The 17,576-nt window shown below is 46.8% G+C and overlaps 1 protein-coding gene across 3 annotated transcripts in view; it reads left to right on the forward strand.

Moving 5' to 3' along the window:
- The window catches only part of LOC146806240 (uncharacterized), a 231,090-nt gene that overhangs the window by 32,742 nt on the left and 180,772 nt on the right, over positions 1-17,576 (forward strand). For all 3 annotated transcript variants that reach the window (XM_085623481.1, XM_085623483.1, XM_085623482.1), the window contains exon 3: positions 3,070-3,196. In XM_085623481.1, the coding sequence (XP_085479607.1) occupies positions 3,070-3,196 (127 nt within the window). The remainder of the gene's footprint in view (positions 1-3,069; positions 3,197-17,576) is intronic.

The following is a 17,576-nucleotide window of genomic DNA, read 5'->3' on the forward strand; positions in this document are numbered from 1 at the left end:
GATAGGTTGGCCCAGAACAGTGGACATCTGTGTGATGCAGAGAGTTTGCTTTATTATTTGGTGAGGCTACAGGTCTTAATTTCAGTAGGTCCAAAACAAAGACCTTTTGAACTATCTTTTGGTTCATGCCTCTCCCGTTGGCCTCTAACCCCACGTGAAATGGTCATTAACGCTCAGTCAAGACACTTTTGTCCATCACAAGTGACCACCTTTTTTTCCAAGTATTGAAACTGTTATCTAAGGTTAGGAAACAACACTCGGCGGTCTCACACTTATGCATGTGGGCCTGCCGGCAGGCACTTCATCCCTATGTGATGCTGAATACTCCATGCTGACTGAACTTGCAAATGTCCAGATATATTTAGAGTATTTTGCAGTGTGTAACCTCCCCGCTTTCATATGGCCTTTCATTGTTTTGTCACCCCAATCCTCTGCTTGTAGATGTGTATATTTCATAATGTTGATGTTTATAGTAGGTGGGGGATAAGTAGCAAAATGAAGGAAGAGGATATTGATGGTAAAGCATGCGGACTAGTTTCAGGATATTGACGGTAAAGCATGCGGATTGGTTTCAGGATATTGATGTTAAAGCATGCAGACTGGTTTCAGGATATTGACGGTAAAGCATGCAGACTGGTTTCAGGATATTGACGGTAAAGCATGCGGACTGGTTTCAGGATATTGATGTTAAATAATGCAGACTGGTTTCATGATATTGACGGTAAAGCATGCGGACTGGTTTCAGGATATTGATGTTAAAGCATGCAGACTGGTTTCAGGATATTGACGGTAAAGCATGCAGACTGGTTTCAGGATATTGACGGTAAAGCATGCGGACTGGTTTCAGGATATTGATGTTAAATAATGCAGACTGGTTTCATGATATTGACGGTAAAGCATGCGGACTGGTTTCAGGATATTGATGTTAAAACATGCAGACTGGTTTCAGGATATTGATGTTAAAGAATGCGGACTGGTTTCAGGATATTGATGTTAAAGAATGCAGACTGGTTTCAGGATATTGATGTTAAAGAATGCGGACTGGTTTCAGGATATTGATGTTAAAGAATGCAGACTGGTTTCAGGATATTAATGTTAAAGCATGCAGACTGGTTTCAGGATATTGATGTTAAATAATGCAGACTTGTTTCAGGATATTGATGTTGAAGCATGCAGACTGGTTTCAGGATATTGATGTTAAAGCATGCAGACTGGTTTCAGGATATTGATGTTAAATAATGCAGACTGGTTTCAGGATATTGATGTTAAAGCTCGCAGACTGGTTTCAGGATATTGATGTTAAAGCATGCAGACTGGTTTCAGGATATTGATGTTAAAGCATGCAGACTGGTTTCAGGATATTGATGTTAAATAATGCAGACTTGTTTCAGGATATTGATGTTAAAGCAGGCCGACTGGTTTCAGGATATTGATGTTAAAAGCATGCAGACTGGTTTCAGGATATTGATGATGAAGCATGCGGACTGGTTTCAGGATATTGACGGTAAATAATGCAGACTGGTTTCAGGATATTGATGTTAAAGCATGCAGAATTGTTTCAGGATATTGATGTTAAAGCTCGCAGACTGGTTTCAGGATATTGATGTTAAAGCATGCAGACTGGTTTCAGGATATTGATGTTAAAAGCATGCAGACTGGTTTCAGGATATTGATGATAAAGCATGCGGACTGGTTTCAGGATATTGACGGTGAATAATGCAGGCTGGTTTCAGGATATTGATGTTAAATAATGAAGACTGGTTTCAGGATATTGATGTTAAAAGCATGCAGACTGGTTTCAGGATATTGATGATAAAGCATGCGGACTGGTTTCAGGATATTGACGGTAAATAATGCAGACTGGTTTCAGGATATTGATGTTAAATAATGAAGACTGGTTTCAGAATATTGATGTTAAAGAATGCAGACTGGTTTCAGGATATTGATGTTAAAGAATGCGGACTGGTTTCAGGATATTGATGTTAAAGCATGCAGACTGGTTTCAGGATATTGATGTTAAAAGCATGCAGACTGGTTTCAGGATATTGATGTTAAATAATGAAGACTGGTTTCAGGATATTGATGTTAAATAATGAAGACTGGTTTCAGGATATTGATGTTAAAGAATGCAGACTGGTTTCAGGATATTGATGTTAAATAATGAAGACTGGTTTCAGGATATTGATGTTAAATAATGAAGACTGGTTTCAGGATATTGATGTTAAAGAATGCAGACTGGTTTCAGGATATTGATGTTAAATAATGAAGACTGGTTTCAGGATATTGATGTTAAAAGCATGCAGACTGGTTTCAGGATATTGATGATAAAGCATGCGGACTGGTTTCAGGATATTGACGGTAAATAATGCAGACTGGTTTCAGGATATTGATGTTAAAGCATGCAGACTGGTTTCAGGATATTGATGTTAAAAGCATGCAGACTGGTTTCATGATGTTGATGATAAAGCATGCAGACTGGTTTCAGGATATTGATGTTAAATAATGCGGACTGGTTTCAGGATATTGATGTTAAAGCAGGCCGACTGGTTTCAGGATATTGACGGTAAAGCATGCGGACTGGTTTCAGGATATTGATGTTAAAGCATGCGGACTGGTTTCAGGATATTGATGTTAAAGTAGGCAGACTGGTTTCAGGATATTGATGTTAAAGCATGCGGACTGGTTTCAGGATATTGATGTTAAAGCAGGCAGACTGGTTTCAGGATATTGATGTTAAAGCAGGCAGACTGGTTTCAGGATATTGACGGTAAAGCATGCGGACTGGTTTCAGGATATTGATGTTAAAGCATGCGGACTGGTTTCAGGGTATTGATGTTAAAGAATGCAGACTTGTTTCAGGATATTGATGTTAAAGCATGCAGAATTGTTTCAGGATATTGATGTTGAAGCAGGCAGACTGGTTTCAGGATATTGATGTTAAAGCATGCGGACTGGTTTCAGGATATTGATGTTAAAGCAGGCAGACTGGTTTCAGGATATTGATGTTAAAGCATGCAGACTGGTTTCAGGATATTGATGTTAAAGCATGCATGCTGGTTTCTGTTTCAGGCTACAGATACCTTCGATGACATTGCTGCCTCATTCCCAAAGGAGCAGTGGATGGAATTTGAAGAGTGGCAGAAGGAACTCTACAGGAACGTGATGAGGGAAACCTCTGAGACTCTGATTTCACTAGGTAAGCAGTCCAGGTGAGATGTGATGTTCCTCAGGCTTGTGCTGGGTTTTGGTCTAACTGTTGCTTGAGGGAGAAGTTATCCTTGTGGCATGGCACATTCTGCTTGTAATAATTTGATTAGTTGTATTACAATCTCGGATTCTCACCACGCCTGGTATCCCACACTGGAATTTACTTTCCAGCTCTTGTTCTTTCCCTGGGAATGTTAAAATTGTTTCTGAAATACAGGAATGAATTTCTCAAAACTTCCTTTTAGAGAGTGAGACAAGCAGCTGCTATACACACGGCTGCTTACCTTCACTATCAGCAAGTCATGGACATTCCAGTCAAGGCCGTGGACCATGGAGTCTCCAAATATGATTGTGGCACATGTGAAGTTTCAGCTCTAGGGTAGAGAATATCACAGATTCCTTTGCCCATTCTTTCTTAATTCTGCGTGAATTCTCAATGTGTGTTTCTTTGTTCCAGTTTAAACAGTGGCTGCTCACCCCACAGCAGTGAAAACCAAAACTCGCTCAACAAATGTAATACTAATGACCTCACAGTATCCATTCAGTAACAACACCTAAAGCACAATATAATTAAATGACAATACATACCCAAACTGCTAAATAATTCTGCAGTCCTAGTTTTACATTTCATAGTGTTAAGGGTATTATGTGATTTAATCTATAAGATTATTTACAGCATTTGTGAATGCGTCTTCAAGGGTGAAGGCAGGAGCCTTGCATTATGGTTTGCTTGGCTTTTTTGCGAGTTATGGATCATGGGGTTTACCATAACTTGCGAATTTAAGCAGAAGGGGGAGGTCGCAGGTATATGGGATCGGAGCACGGGCCCGCCACAGGGCTTGGGACCAGCCATAACTTGCCATCCTAATCAATACATTCAAGGTCTGCACCCTGGAGACGGGCATCGGCTTCAATAGGATACCAGTTAAATCCTTAGATGGAGAGCCCCTCTCACAGGCACCCACACCCTTCCACAGATAGGACTGCCAGCCACACAGCGGAGTTGCACCGCCAAATAATACAACTCCACATCGTGCGCCACCAGGCCACCCTCTGCCACCTGCAGGCTCAGTTTCCAAAGTACTGTGCGACAACGCGACATGACCCAGTATAGCAACAGTAGTAAGCCATCCAATTCCTGAAAACATTTCCAGGGCAGATCCACAAGATGCCCTGGTAGGTGCATCAGGCCGAATCATCTACGGACCCCTGGGGGTGACCCCAGTAGAGTATTTTTGAGACCAGGGGTAACCGAGTCCAAAGCAGAGGTACAACATTCCGAGAACTGGTGCTGAGAGTCGACTTTGCCGGCTCTAGGAGAGGCAGTTGTCTCAACTGCCCTCAACTGCTTCAGTGCCACCTGTATTTTAGTAGCGAGAGACACCCCCCTTCCCCTGCAGCAAGAACGTGGCCTAACGGCTAGAGCCGCCGACCTCGAAGATGGGGAACTGGGTTCAAGTCTCGACAGGAATGCTCAACATTCTGTGATTCTGGGTAAATCACGCAATCTCCCAGTGCCCAAAAAATTTTAATGGGCCTGTCTGTAACAGGTGCTCATGTAAATCATTCTAATACCTTCAGGTCGAGTTTGCGCTATATAAAAAAAATAACCAAACAAAACAAAGATAGTTGGCGCCTGGGGCACCAAGGTCACTGCAGTTCTGGCATCTCAGGTCACACAGCGCTCTTGTCAAAATGTTCAATCCAGTCCCATGCCGCTGAAGAATCAGTGAAAAAACGACTTTATCTGCAGTCTGGACTCAGTCGAGCAGGGAAAAGCAAGGAGTAGAGCAGACCCAGGTCGTGTAGCATTTTCTTCATCTAAAGGAATGACCCCCTCTGTGTCTGAACCTGGAGGGTGAAGTCAGGGTACAGAGACTCCTTGGCGTTCTTTACTGCAAAGGGGCCGTGCACGTGGGCCTGTTGCAGGAGATGGTCCCCATCCCAGAAGTGCAGGAGGTGGGCCACCACCGGGTGCGGCCCTAGGGCGAGGTATCTGCGCCAGCACCCTGTGTGCACTCGCCAAGGTATAAAATTTGGAGAGGCCCTCTGGGGCCACCACTTCCTGGAACCAAGCTGCCAGATAAGCCAACAGAGAGAGACCCCTTCAACACTCTTAGGCTAGCCCACAATGTGGACATTATTGCGACAACCTGCCCTTCTTGGTCATCCAAGCGAACTGCCAGGCGTCGGGGTCTGCGCTTCAAGAGCCATAATGCGATGGTCCACAGATTTAATAGCTGGTGTCCGAATCTGCTCCATGCCCTCTAGGGTAGCTACCCTCTCTGAGATCTTCTGCAAATCTTCCTGAATAAGGCCCAGTTCTACAGTGAGAGAGTAGATTTTTACCCTCCTAACATTCCCCGGACGCATCAATGTCGGCCATAAGTTTCTCAAACTTATCATTCATGTACGCCATGTCCCCACCGCCAGCGCCTTGCTTGATCCTGTGTATGGGGACGCTCGTGGTTGCATCGTCCTTGGACCGCTGTGTGTGCCCATGGTCTCTTCAATGAGGGCCCAGGGAGTGCTGGAAGTCAGAACAACCACACACCACCACTCATCTGCAGGACCAGCCAAATGTACCCCCTGGTGATGGCACAACTCCTACAGGCTGTCGATCCAGTGATGTAGCTGGCCAGGGGGTTGTCAAAGGGCCACAAAGAGGGCAGTAACAGCTCAGAGTGGGGATCAAAGTCTATAAGGGCAGTCATCCAACCAAACAACCAAGATGCGGAAGCTCGGCAAGAAGTCCACCTCCTCAGGACCGCTCTAAGTGGCCCCCCACACGCCAGGAATCCAGGAGGCCTATACAGTTCACTTTTCAATCCCCCGCAGATGAAAGAGAGCAACTGCATCATAAACACACTCCCAATTGCTCAAGTAGAGAGCGATCAGGTGTTCATCATGAGCCTCCTTTCATGGTGCTGCGGGCATGGAGCCACGAAGGTAGAGCCTCCCCCGGCCCAAAAGTGAGTCAAGCAGGAGGACACAATGCGCTAACACGGGCGTCCGCACCCCCGTTGTGCCCCACAGCACCCCTACAGCTAGAGATCCCCAGAAAGAGGAGGAAGCGGGCCAGGCCTCCAGGCTAGTAAAAGTGCAGCAAAGTTAGGATAGCAAGTTATCCCTCTCGGGGCCCAGGCGTCCCCAGCACAACTCCCCTCCATATCCAAGAGGGGTTGGGGGTGCACCAACACTAAAGTGCCAGGAAGAGACGCATGGATGCACGCGACCGTCGCAGTCAGTGCAGGGCCGCCATCTCAACTATGGCAAAGTCTAGGGGCGGTTGACCAGCACGACGCACCAGCACTGCTTTGAAGCTGTGGCCGATGTTGCGTGGGCCCTGCACACTCGTGGAGTCCAAATTGATGCAGGCAGGTAAGGGCAACAAAGCAAACACAAGGAGATGATGGACGGAGTGCTGAAACTTCTCAAACTCTCTCCCCCAGTCGCAGATCTGGGTTGAATCCATCATCATTCTTTAACTCACTTTGCCACCCCAGTTCATACACAGCTATATGCAAATCAGTCTTGACCCTGATCCTCATGGGAACAGTCCCGCCCGAACTGCCAAGCCATGTTTTCCCTGGATCGGAAACCAGCATCGTCGGACTTGTATCGGGCTAACAGCCCTCTTCAGCCTGGCTAGCTTGAATCCAGTGGCAAAGTGAGCAAGGGGCACACGTCTGGGCATACCCTGCTAACTTAGGGCGAACAAAGCAAACGCAAGGAGATGATGGTCGGAGTGCTGAAACTTTTCAAACGTTCACCCCCAGTCGCAGATCTGGGTTGAAGGTAAGGGCAACAACCCTGCGAAGCGTTCTTCTGCAGCTGCGGACAAAGTCCAGTGTGGCTACCGCTAATAAAGCCAGGCCGCCATTTTGTCAAGACAGCAGGCTCCAATACTAAATGTTCTGCTCTTAAGCGTCTGAGTGCTCCACCAAGGTCCTGACTGCTCAGCAGAACTTTCCCCATTGGAGCAGGGAAAAATGGTGATTAGATGTGGTTGTGGGAATCGCGGGCAGTGAGGAGCTCAGCCATCTACGTCCTCAAGGCATGGTGGCTGGCTCTCTCCCCGAGGTGTGGAAAGATTTGTTTTTTGAGGGATGTTCAGGAGGACTCTGGCAGTGGCGTTCTAGGTGTTTTGGGGTTGGCGTAGGACATGGGCTAGGATTCCGATGTAGGGGACGTTTCCGTTATCAAGTCTACTTGTGATAAAAGCCTGAGAGTGTTCAGTGGGATCCACTTGAAAATCTTGATTAGCGTTCACAGGATGTGGAAGCATGATGAGGCAACAGTGTTGATCTGTCTGCTCATGGAGAGGTTGCTGTCCAGAATGATCCCAAATTTCTTGGCATGGTCTGTGGGGGTTGTGTGGGGGGCCAAGTTCGGAGGGCCATCAAAAGGCAGAAGATTGGGGGAAGTGGTTGTTACCGAAGATTATGACTTCGGTTTTGTCTGTGTTGAGTTGGAGGCAATTGTTTTTCATCCAAGCAGCAATGTTGTTAATGCATTTTGTGAAGTTTGCTTTGGTGGTGCTTGTTGAGTCGGAAAGGGAGAGGATCAGCTGGGTATCATCGACATAGGATACTATGTTGATCCTGTGGGTTCTCCTTTGTCCATGAGGGGTGTTATGTAGACTTTGAAGGGTGTTGGGCTCTGCGACGATACTTGAGGGACTCCGTAGATGAGTATCTTGTGTTCTGAGGTGTAGGGGGAGAGTCTAACTCGTTGAGTTACTCCAGTATTGGAACTTTCATAGATTCCCATGGCTTGTATCATTCCCCGTCGTCAGAATGGGAGTCTCGGTAAATAGAAAAATAACATAGCAGTATATACAAAAGAGAAAGAAAGGCCTAGGCCTCATCTCCTTTTGTAGCATATCCACCTCTTTTTGTAAAAGAGACCAAACTAAGGCAACAACCAATCAGATTAGCCTCACCCCATAGAACCTCACTGAGAGTCTCAGAGCCTCAGATTTTCTACCGCACGTTGTGCTAAGGGAGTCTCCACTGAGCTCTACTCAGATTTCTCTTCAACTTCTGGAATTTTCATCTTTCACTGCTATTTCTCTTCAGAATGTCAGACAAGGAGAAAAAAACTTTATTTAAGGCTTGTGCCACTTGTTCAAAGAAAAGGCTTTATGTGGAAGACAAGCATAAAGATTGCATTTATTGCTTGTACCCTGACCACAAGGACACGGACTGTAAGATCTGCCGGACTTTTTCGCCAAAGACCCTTAGAGACCGGACTTTTTCATCAAAGACCCTTAGAGACCGCGAGGGACGTTTGCTAACCTGGCTACAAAAGCTAATGTCATGAAAAGAGACTGTATCCAGCGACAGCGATGAGACATCCTCTGCAACATCTTCGAGGAGATCCCAAAAAAGGGGTAGGTCTTCTCCTTCAACTTCAGCTGACCCCCCTGCTAAGGCTTTACAAAAGACCTCTGGTAGGTCTGAAAGGCGCAGTCCCTTAAAATCTCCTCACCGAGGTGCAAAGGAGAGTGAAGGACTGGTTTCTGAGGTACTTTCTACTCAAAAGACAAGCCAGGGGCCTTCTGTCCCCCCCCCCCCCCCCCCCCACCGTCTGGGAAACAAAAGCTGTTAAAAAAAACAGTTTCAGTACCCCCAGAGAGTAAAACTGAGGAGAAAATCCATCCGTCGTTGACGACCGCTTCAGGTACGTCGACGACGACATCAAAGATTCACCTAACATTGGTTCCAGCTCCGTCGACGGGCGTGTCGACGAGAGCGGCATCGACTTCGTCGACAGCAACATCGTCGACGCTACAGGTGATGCCAGTTTGTGCCGACGACGGTGATGACTACATCGACGTCGACGAGTGTTAGAAATGGGATTTCTGGTTGGCTAAGGCTTGCGCCAAAGCTAGGCAGAAACCACCACTCTAGTCTGGGCAAGGGAGTTACACTCCAAAGATAACCCCTCCTCACCCCCTTGGTAGCTTGGCACGAGCAGTCAGGCTTATCCCGGAGGCAATGTGTAAAGCGTTTGCGCACGCACACAGCAACAACACCCCATGCACACAGCACCACAAAAGGAACTCCACACAAGGTTATTTATAAAAATAGCCTTTGTATTGTCCTAAATACATTAGAAACATAATCACATAATATACACTGTGCCAACTGGCACTAGGCAATATTCACAGGGGACTATTTACACACAACAGGGCCAATGGTGCCACTGTCAACACCATCACAAATCCCAATTATAAATGTAGCCCAAATAATAAATGTAGAGCACATCAAGCGCTCTTCCAAATAAAGACACAGTTCAGGGGGGCACAAGGCTGGGCTCAGGTTGGCCAGCACACAGGGTCCTCCAGCAGGGAGGCAGTCCCTTGTGGCGGTTCCTCCTGGAGCCGAGCAGCAGCAGCCCCCAGCGTCCGGACAGGCACAGCAGAGAGAACCTTGGTCACAGCCCCTTCTTTTATACACATATCCCCTTTGTGACACAGCACAGGGCTGGGGGGAAACCAGATGTAACTGGTTTGGGGGAGCTTTGGAGCACTTTGTTGTGCTCAGCTCCTCTCCCCTTTGTCAGGTGGGGGCTAGGTGCTCAGACGCACCACAGGGGGTGGAGCCAGCATTGTGGATGGAAGGCACAGTCCTATTCAGGTCCCAGGTGCAACTCCTCCCTCCAATCTAGATGCAGATCTCTCTATTCACCACTGGGCTGACTTACCCTGGCTCCTGGAATTCCCCACACCATCCAGCCCCTGTCAATCACAAGCCAGACATGCACTCCACATCAGGCAGGCAGGCGAAATAGCACACAAATGCCAACTTCTAGAAGTGGTATTTCTCCTATAGTTATAATAAATCTGCGCACACCATTGTGCAGCATTTATTCTCGCGATCTCACACATACCAGACTTGACCGCACAGCTCCTCTCATAACAGGAATTACCATTACCACACACTGAGAAGGGAATCCCCAATGCATTCCTATGGGAGGGCAGGCCAGTCTGACTAAATGTAACACTGAGCGCAGGGACTTTACACTAGGCCACAGTGCTAAAGTGCCTAGAGGCCTAAAACCACTAACACTACATAGGGAAAAAGGCTAGGATAAATGCAAAAAAGTTTAGGGGTGAACCTGCCAAAAGGGCCAGGTCCAACAACGAGGATGACGACGATGGTGACGACGAAAACGACGTCGTCGTCTACAGTGATATTGACGACGAGCTCGTCGACGATCATTCCATCGTCGTCGATGGTCCAAATTTCATCGGCGATCCCTCCGACGACGACCTCGTCGCAGACGTTGTCGACGATTAAAAAAGTGGAAATTTCAATTAAAAGGAAGATTACGCCAGAGATGACATCTCCTCAGAGGGTGACACCATTACGTCTGGCACTCCTTTTAGAAGAGGAGGAATTCTCAGATGAGGAGGATGGTCCTTATGGGGATGCATATAGTCCATCCTAATTACGAGTTAAATAACAGGACTCCGACTCAGAAGACTATGTTATGGACCAGCAACAATACATGCTGCAAACAAGACCACAGGAACACTTGCAGCAGGGCATGGTAGCCATGCCGTTTTTTTCGCTCATTACTGATCTGCAGCTCATGTTGTTGGATTATAAGAGGAGGTTTCCATCAAATCCCTCTGACCAACAATCGGGGCAGGTTCCATCACTGCCACCTCCGACTATGATAGTTCCTCAGCCTTCGGACCAAGAGCCAACAGAACGTCAGCAGAATGTCGTCACGGGGCAGGATGATTCATCAGACGATGGCCAAAGTGTAGGACAAGTCCCAGATCCAGATAGGGAATGGGACGACTGTCATTCCGGATCCAGCTTCACCATCGCCGGATCCTGTGAATTCTCCTCCAGCGGACATTGGAGGTTTCCATAACCTCATGGAGAGGGCTTCCAAACGGTTTGACCTTCCCATACCTTCTGAACAATCGGAATGCTTTCTTTATGATTTTAAAGAACCCTTTAAAAAGTCTGCCCGTTCTATCCCGATTGTGGAACATGTTTGGAGTGAGGGGATTAAGGTGATGCAGTATTCCAGCTACCGTCATCCCTGTTCTTCGAAGGCTGGAGAAGAAATATAAGGCTCCTGCTTATGGTCCCGCTTGTCTGGTTGGCCAACCAAAGCCGGATTCTGTCATATCTCAGGCGGCCCAAAGAAAGTCAAAGAATCCGTCGGCGCCCCTTACCACACCACCGGATAAGGAGGGTAGGCGACTAGACAATGTGGGAAAAAGATTCTCTTCAATGTCCAGCCTTCTTGTTAGGGCAGCAAACGCTTTAGCAATTTTGGGACGATATGATCGCCAAATGTGGTGCGATTTATCCCCATACATTGGCCAGCTACCAGACGAATCTAAGGCTGACGCAAAGAAGATTTTGGAGGAAGGGGAGCGGTTCTCTTCAGAGATCATAGATTGTGCTATGGACATTGCTACCACTGCTTTTCGCACTTTGGCTGGTGCTGCAGTCCTTAAACGGCAAGGTTGGCTTTGTGCCACCTGGTTTCGCCCGGAGGTTCAGAATAAAATCCTAGACCTACCGTTTGATGGAGAAATGCTTTTTGGCAAGCATGTGGACGATGCACTGGAGGAGATATAAAAAGAATACAGATACGGCAAGGTCCTTTGGAACCTTGCATTACCGCAAAGTCCCTTTCCGTGGTGCAAGAGGGCGAGGTTTTTCTTCGTACAAACGTAGTTCTCAACAGCAGCGTTATTCCTCCTATTCACAACAAGCGCAATCTTACAGAGCCCAATATTCTCAGCGCCAGGGTCAAACGTCGTCTTTCTCTCGCCAGCCTTCAAGAGGACGACAGGGACGTCAGGGAAGAGATTTTCTAAACGTCAATAGCGGCGTTCAGCCTCTGTCTACTGTTCCTTTGCCCCCTGTAACAACGGGGGGGGGCAGGATATCACAATGCCTCCACAACTGGGAGATCATCACATCGGATCGGTGGGTCCTCAATATTATCCGGTTTGGCCATACGCTGGAGTTTCAACACCTTCCACCATCCAGAGCCCCTCGCGCCACCGAATCCAAACATCTACACCTACGTCTAGAAGCTCACCAACTGCTTCTCAAAAGAGCAATAGAACAGGTGCCTCTGTCCCATCGAGGCAATGGATTCTATTCCCGGTTCTTCCTCGTTTGAAAGACAGTAGAAAAGTGGCGTCCAATTTTAGACCTGAGGGAGCTCAACACCTATCTCCTAAAGTTATCGTTTCGGATGGTATCCCTACAGGACATTTTGAAGCTTCTCAATCCAGGCGATTACATGGCCACTCTGGATCTCGAGCACGCATTCTTCCATGTTCCGATCCACCCAGCCCACAGGAGGTTTCTACGCTTTTCAGTAGCCAAGAGCCACTTTCAATTCAAAGTCCTGCCTTTCGGACTCAGATCCGCGCCGCGGATATTCACGAAGGTTTTGGCACCAGTTGCAGCATTTCTCAGAAAACTATCGCTACAAGTTTTCCCTTTCCTGGACGACTGGTTGGTGAAGGCACCATCGTCGCAGGCGGTCAGCTGGTGGATGATCAGAGACAATATCTCGAGAGGTCTCACTTTCACAGTCGCTCTAGCTCCTTTAATACTAACAACAGACACCTCTCTAGAAGGCTGGGGAGCGGTCTTGTAAGACCTTCAAGTGAGTGGTCACTGGACGCCCGAACTACGCAGTCTCCACATCAACCTTCTGGAGCTCAAGGCAATTCGGTTAGCGTTACAGGCTTTCCTTCCACGAATACGGAATTCAACCGTCCTAGTTCGTACAGACAACACGACGGCAATGCACTATGTGAACAATCAGGGTGAAACTCTATCTCAGCTGCTCTCCAAAGAGGCCCAAGTGATTTGGGAGTGGGCGATTCATCACCATATCGCTCTTTCAGCAGAACATCTTCCGGGTACCCTCAACACGACAGCAGATTCGTTGAGCCGTCTGAAGTCGGTCTGTCACGAGTGGGAGTTGCATCAAAACACTCTCGAGGGTTTTCAATTGTTGGGGTACTCCGTCCATAGACCTGTTCGCAACTCCAGAGAACAAAAAATTCAGTTTTTATGCAAGCAGGGAGCACCATCAGGGGTCGTTGGGGAATGCGCTTTCGATAGCCTGGTCCGGCGCATTTGTCCACGCCTTTCCGCCAATTCTCCTAATTCCAAGATTACTCAGGAAGATCAAAGTGGGAACATGCACAATGATTCTGGTAGCACCAGCGTGGCCTCACCAGTTTTGGTTCACGGAGCTCCTCCTGCTCTCTCAGGATCATCCAATTCATCTGCGGCCAATTCCCTCTCTATTGATGATGTCCCAGGGCCAAGTGGTGCATCCAGATCCAAACTCACTTTAGTTGACTGCGTGGCTCCTGAACACCGAGAATTTCAGAGCTTAGATATTCCTCAGGAATGTAAGGAAGGGCTAGCTCAGGCCTGTGCGCCAAGTACGAATAAAACTTAGCGTTCCAAATGGAAACGTTTCTGCGTGTGGTGCCACCGAGAGAACATCCATCCTTTTTCTGCTGCTCCTCATCAAATCTTACCTTACATTTTTTCTCTGGCCAAGTCAGGTCTTGCTCATTCTTCTATCAAAGTGCACCTGACTGTGATCTCTAGATTCAGACGGTCGGCAAGAATTATCAAACCATTTTTAAAAGGACTGTTTAGAGTTTTTCCTCCGGTCAGACTTCCGCCTCCTATGTAGCAACTCAATTTGATTCTTGCTCAACTTATGAGACCTCCTTTTGAGCCTGTTCATAGAGCGGATCTTAAATTCCTTTCATGGAAAGTGGCCTTCCTTCTTGCTTTAACATCTGCCAGGAAGGTTGGGGAACTTCAAGCTCTCACTATAAAGGATCAATTTTTACAGTTTAAGAAGGACACTCTTATTCTGAGAACAAATCCGAAATTCATTCCCAAAGTGCCTTCGGATTTTCATTTGAATGAGCCGGTCATTCTAAAATCTTTTTTTCCTCGACCTACGACTCCAGTGGAAAGATCTCTTCATTCCTTGGATGTCCAAAGTTGTTTAAAATTCTATCTCCAACGCACCAAGGATTTCAGAAAATCTACACAGCTCTTTGTCGCTTTTAGTGCACCTCGCAAAGGACTTCCCCTTTCAAAGCAAGGAGTTGAACGTTGGATTGCCAGTGCGATCCATTACTGCCATCAGACGGCTGGTAAGTCGCTAGGACGTGTACGGGCTCACTCCACAAGATCAGTTTAATCGTCTGCTGCTCTTTTCGCTGGGGTACCGATCAAGGACATTTGCAGGGCGGCTACATGGAGCAGTGCCCATACATTCACGAAGCATTACTGCTTGGACTCTTCCACACGAAGCGAGGCAGAGTCCTCAGGAATCTCTTCCAGTGAGTGGTGAGCTTTCCCTTCTAACCCTCCTTCCTGTTAATGCTATTGCACATTTTGTATCATATGATGTTTTTTCTGACCAATATTTTGCATATCTGTTTATTGCTTATGTGACTATACATACAGGGTTATGCTAATGTTTATTTCACAAAATGTGCATTGTTGCTAACTGCTAACTACTGTGATACAAGCTATGGGAATCTATGAAAGTTCCAATACTGGAGTAAGAAAACAAGTTACTTACCTGTAACTTTGGTTCTCCAGTATTGGTAACTTTCATAGATTCCCATGCGCCCATCCACCTCCCCTGGGAAAGCTCAGCCTTCAGCAAATTTGGTTACTCTGTTACACAACGGCTACGAAAATCTGAGGCTCTGAGACTCTCTCAGTGAGGTTCTATGGGGTGAGGTTAATCTGATTGGTTGTTGCTTTAGTTTGGTCTCTTTTACAAAAAGAGGTGGATATGCTACAAAAGGAGATGAGGCCTAGGCCTTTCTTCCTCTTTTGTATATACTGCTATGTTATTTTTCTATTTACCGAGACTCCCATTCCGACGACGGGGAATGATACAAGCCATGGGAATCTATGAAAGTTACCAATACTGGGGAACCAAAGTTACAGGTAAGTAACTTGTTTTCTTGTCAGTGAGGAGGGAGGAAATCCCCTTGAGGGCCGGTCCGCACGATTACTATTCGCTAAATGTCCAGAATTACCTCACCTAAAGCTCTTCATTTTAGGACAATCATTTATTGACTTCTGTGAACTCACACTAGACTCACTGACTTTGTTGGAGTCTTCGTTTTTCTTCCGCTCTTTAACAACACAAACTGGCTGATCGTTGAACATCTGCTCATTGACACAGGAAGCAGTATGTTTGATTCTTTTAGCTAGATCAATAGCCTCTTTAAGATTAAAGTTTTTAGCCAACAACTCCTCTTGAATTTAAGGATTTAGTATATTTTACAATTTGATCACAGATAAGTGAGTTGTAGAAATCTACAAATTCAATGTTAGCCGGACCTCAGGGAATAGCAACCTAACTTGGTATGCTTCCAATTTATCCTTGAATACGACCATAACGTGTGACTTTCTAGGACTATATTAATGTTCTCATCAAATAGCCCCTCTAGTCTTTTTTTAAAGCAATCTGGAAAACATTGCCTTGATCCTCCCCTACTTCTTGGGGAATAGGGTCCGGTAAATTGTAAAAAGGTCTCAGCCCTTGGATACTCGGATTGTGAAGCAGAACAACATGTTTGCACAAAGGAGAGAACTTTTCACCTCCTATGGTGATTAAATAAGGCTCAAATAATTGTATCCATCGCTTCCATGCTAACATAGTTTCTCTGCAAGCATTTAGGAAGGAAGGTGGCTGCGCCGTTCTTACAGCTACCATGGTGAGAGGATAAAAATGAAGAATAATGTGCACACCACATCAGTTTTCTAGAAGAAAGTGCATAAGAGAAAAAAATGCAAAAAATTCAGACACTAACACATTGAAATCTTTTTTTTAAACTACAAAGTGCTATACGTATCGAAGAAAATTGACAATTACAACCAGTTGCCAGTAGGTGGCAGTAAAGTGCAGTTATTGTAACTGGAAAAGATCTATTCTACGAATTCCTCTCTCTGTGTAAATGCCGGGTGAGGGGGACTGGAAACTTCACAGCGATCACTGGAATTCAATGGGGCGGATGAAGCGGCAGAGCTGATCCAGACACATTAAAAAAGAATGTTTATAAACTTGCATTCTAAAAATAGAGCAAACGATCTACAGCAATCAACAAGGAGACTAAAGGAAGAAGGCTTTGGCTTCTAGGCTTGCCCTGGTAAAGTGAGTGAGAAATACAATATTGGAAGCATGGCGTGAGAGATTCCGGAAAGCGCGAAATCAATGCTGCTCTTGACTGGAAAGTGGGTACAGGCAGCAGTGCAGGGACAGCGGTGACCCCACCGTGTAAATACAGCAGGAGAGCTGTGTTCCGAGAGGCTCCCACCCATATCGGATTGAAGACCGCACTGGAGCGAGGGGTCGGGCAGCGAGCGATGGGCCGGTATCGGAGACGCAGCCGGGCCGCTTGTTCTGGCCAGCTCGGTGGCCGGTTTGTGCTAGTCATATGCCGCCAGCGGCCCAGTCGGGGCATGAGCGGCCGGCCTGCCCGGAGGCAGATGGGCCTCTGTTACCCGCCCGAGTTGTCGCTCCCAGTCTCTCGCGGGGCCGGTCCATTAATGAATGCAGATTGAGCAGCGACAGGGGTCTCAGCAGAAGCATGGGCGTAGGAAGTGTGGGGGACGCGGGGATATATCCCCCCCAGATTTTGGAGTGGGGGGGACAAGGGTGGTGGGGACGAGGGGGACAAAGGAATTTCCCCTCTCCCTTCTGTTATCGCAGGGCCATTAGCACGCGAAAGCGCTACCCAATGGCCCTGCAATTGACCTGCCTGGAGTCAGAGGCCACCCGCCCTCTGCCTTTTGTTCTGCTGCAGGAAGGCTCAGCCGTTCTGGGAAGGGCAGAGAACGGAGAAAAAATAAACGCTGTCTCTTTTCCTTCATGGCAAGGACCGTGTCCACTACTCCTGATCTGCCTCTGGCGGCTGCCCTCCTCTCTCTATTCCTCCATCTCTTTCTGTCTCTGTCTCGCTCCTGCTTACGTGCTGATTTCAAGAGGCAGCTCTTAAGGTACTCTCTCTTGCCTCTCCTTTTCTTTATTTGTTCCCCTGTGAAATTGATCCAAAAAAGGCTGAACACTTTGGCTGTAAATGTCCTCATTTTCTGACCGTTTTCTATTGAAAAGAAAAACCTCGGAATGGAGAGAAAAAATAGTTAAATACCTAAATAAAGCAATACAGAGTGGACAGCAGACAGGCCAGACTGTTATTTACACCCACACACATTGGCGCCACTTTACAGAGTTTGCCAGTGAAAGCGCTACTTTCTTTTTATCTTCTTTCTTTGAACAACATTGTTTTCCCAGGGTGGGTAAGTGCG

Source organism: Triturus cristatus, chromosome 8, assembly GCF_964204655.1.
Source record: "Triturus cristatus chromosome 8, aTriCri1.1, whole genome shotgun sequence".
NCBI lineage: Eukaryota > Metazoa > Chordata > Amphibia > Caudata > Salamandridae > Triturus > Triturus cristatus.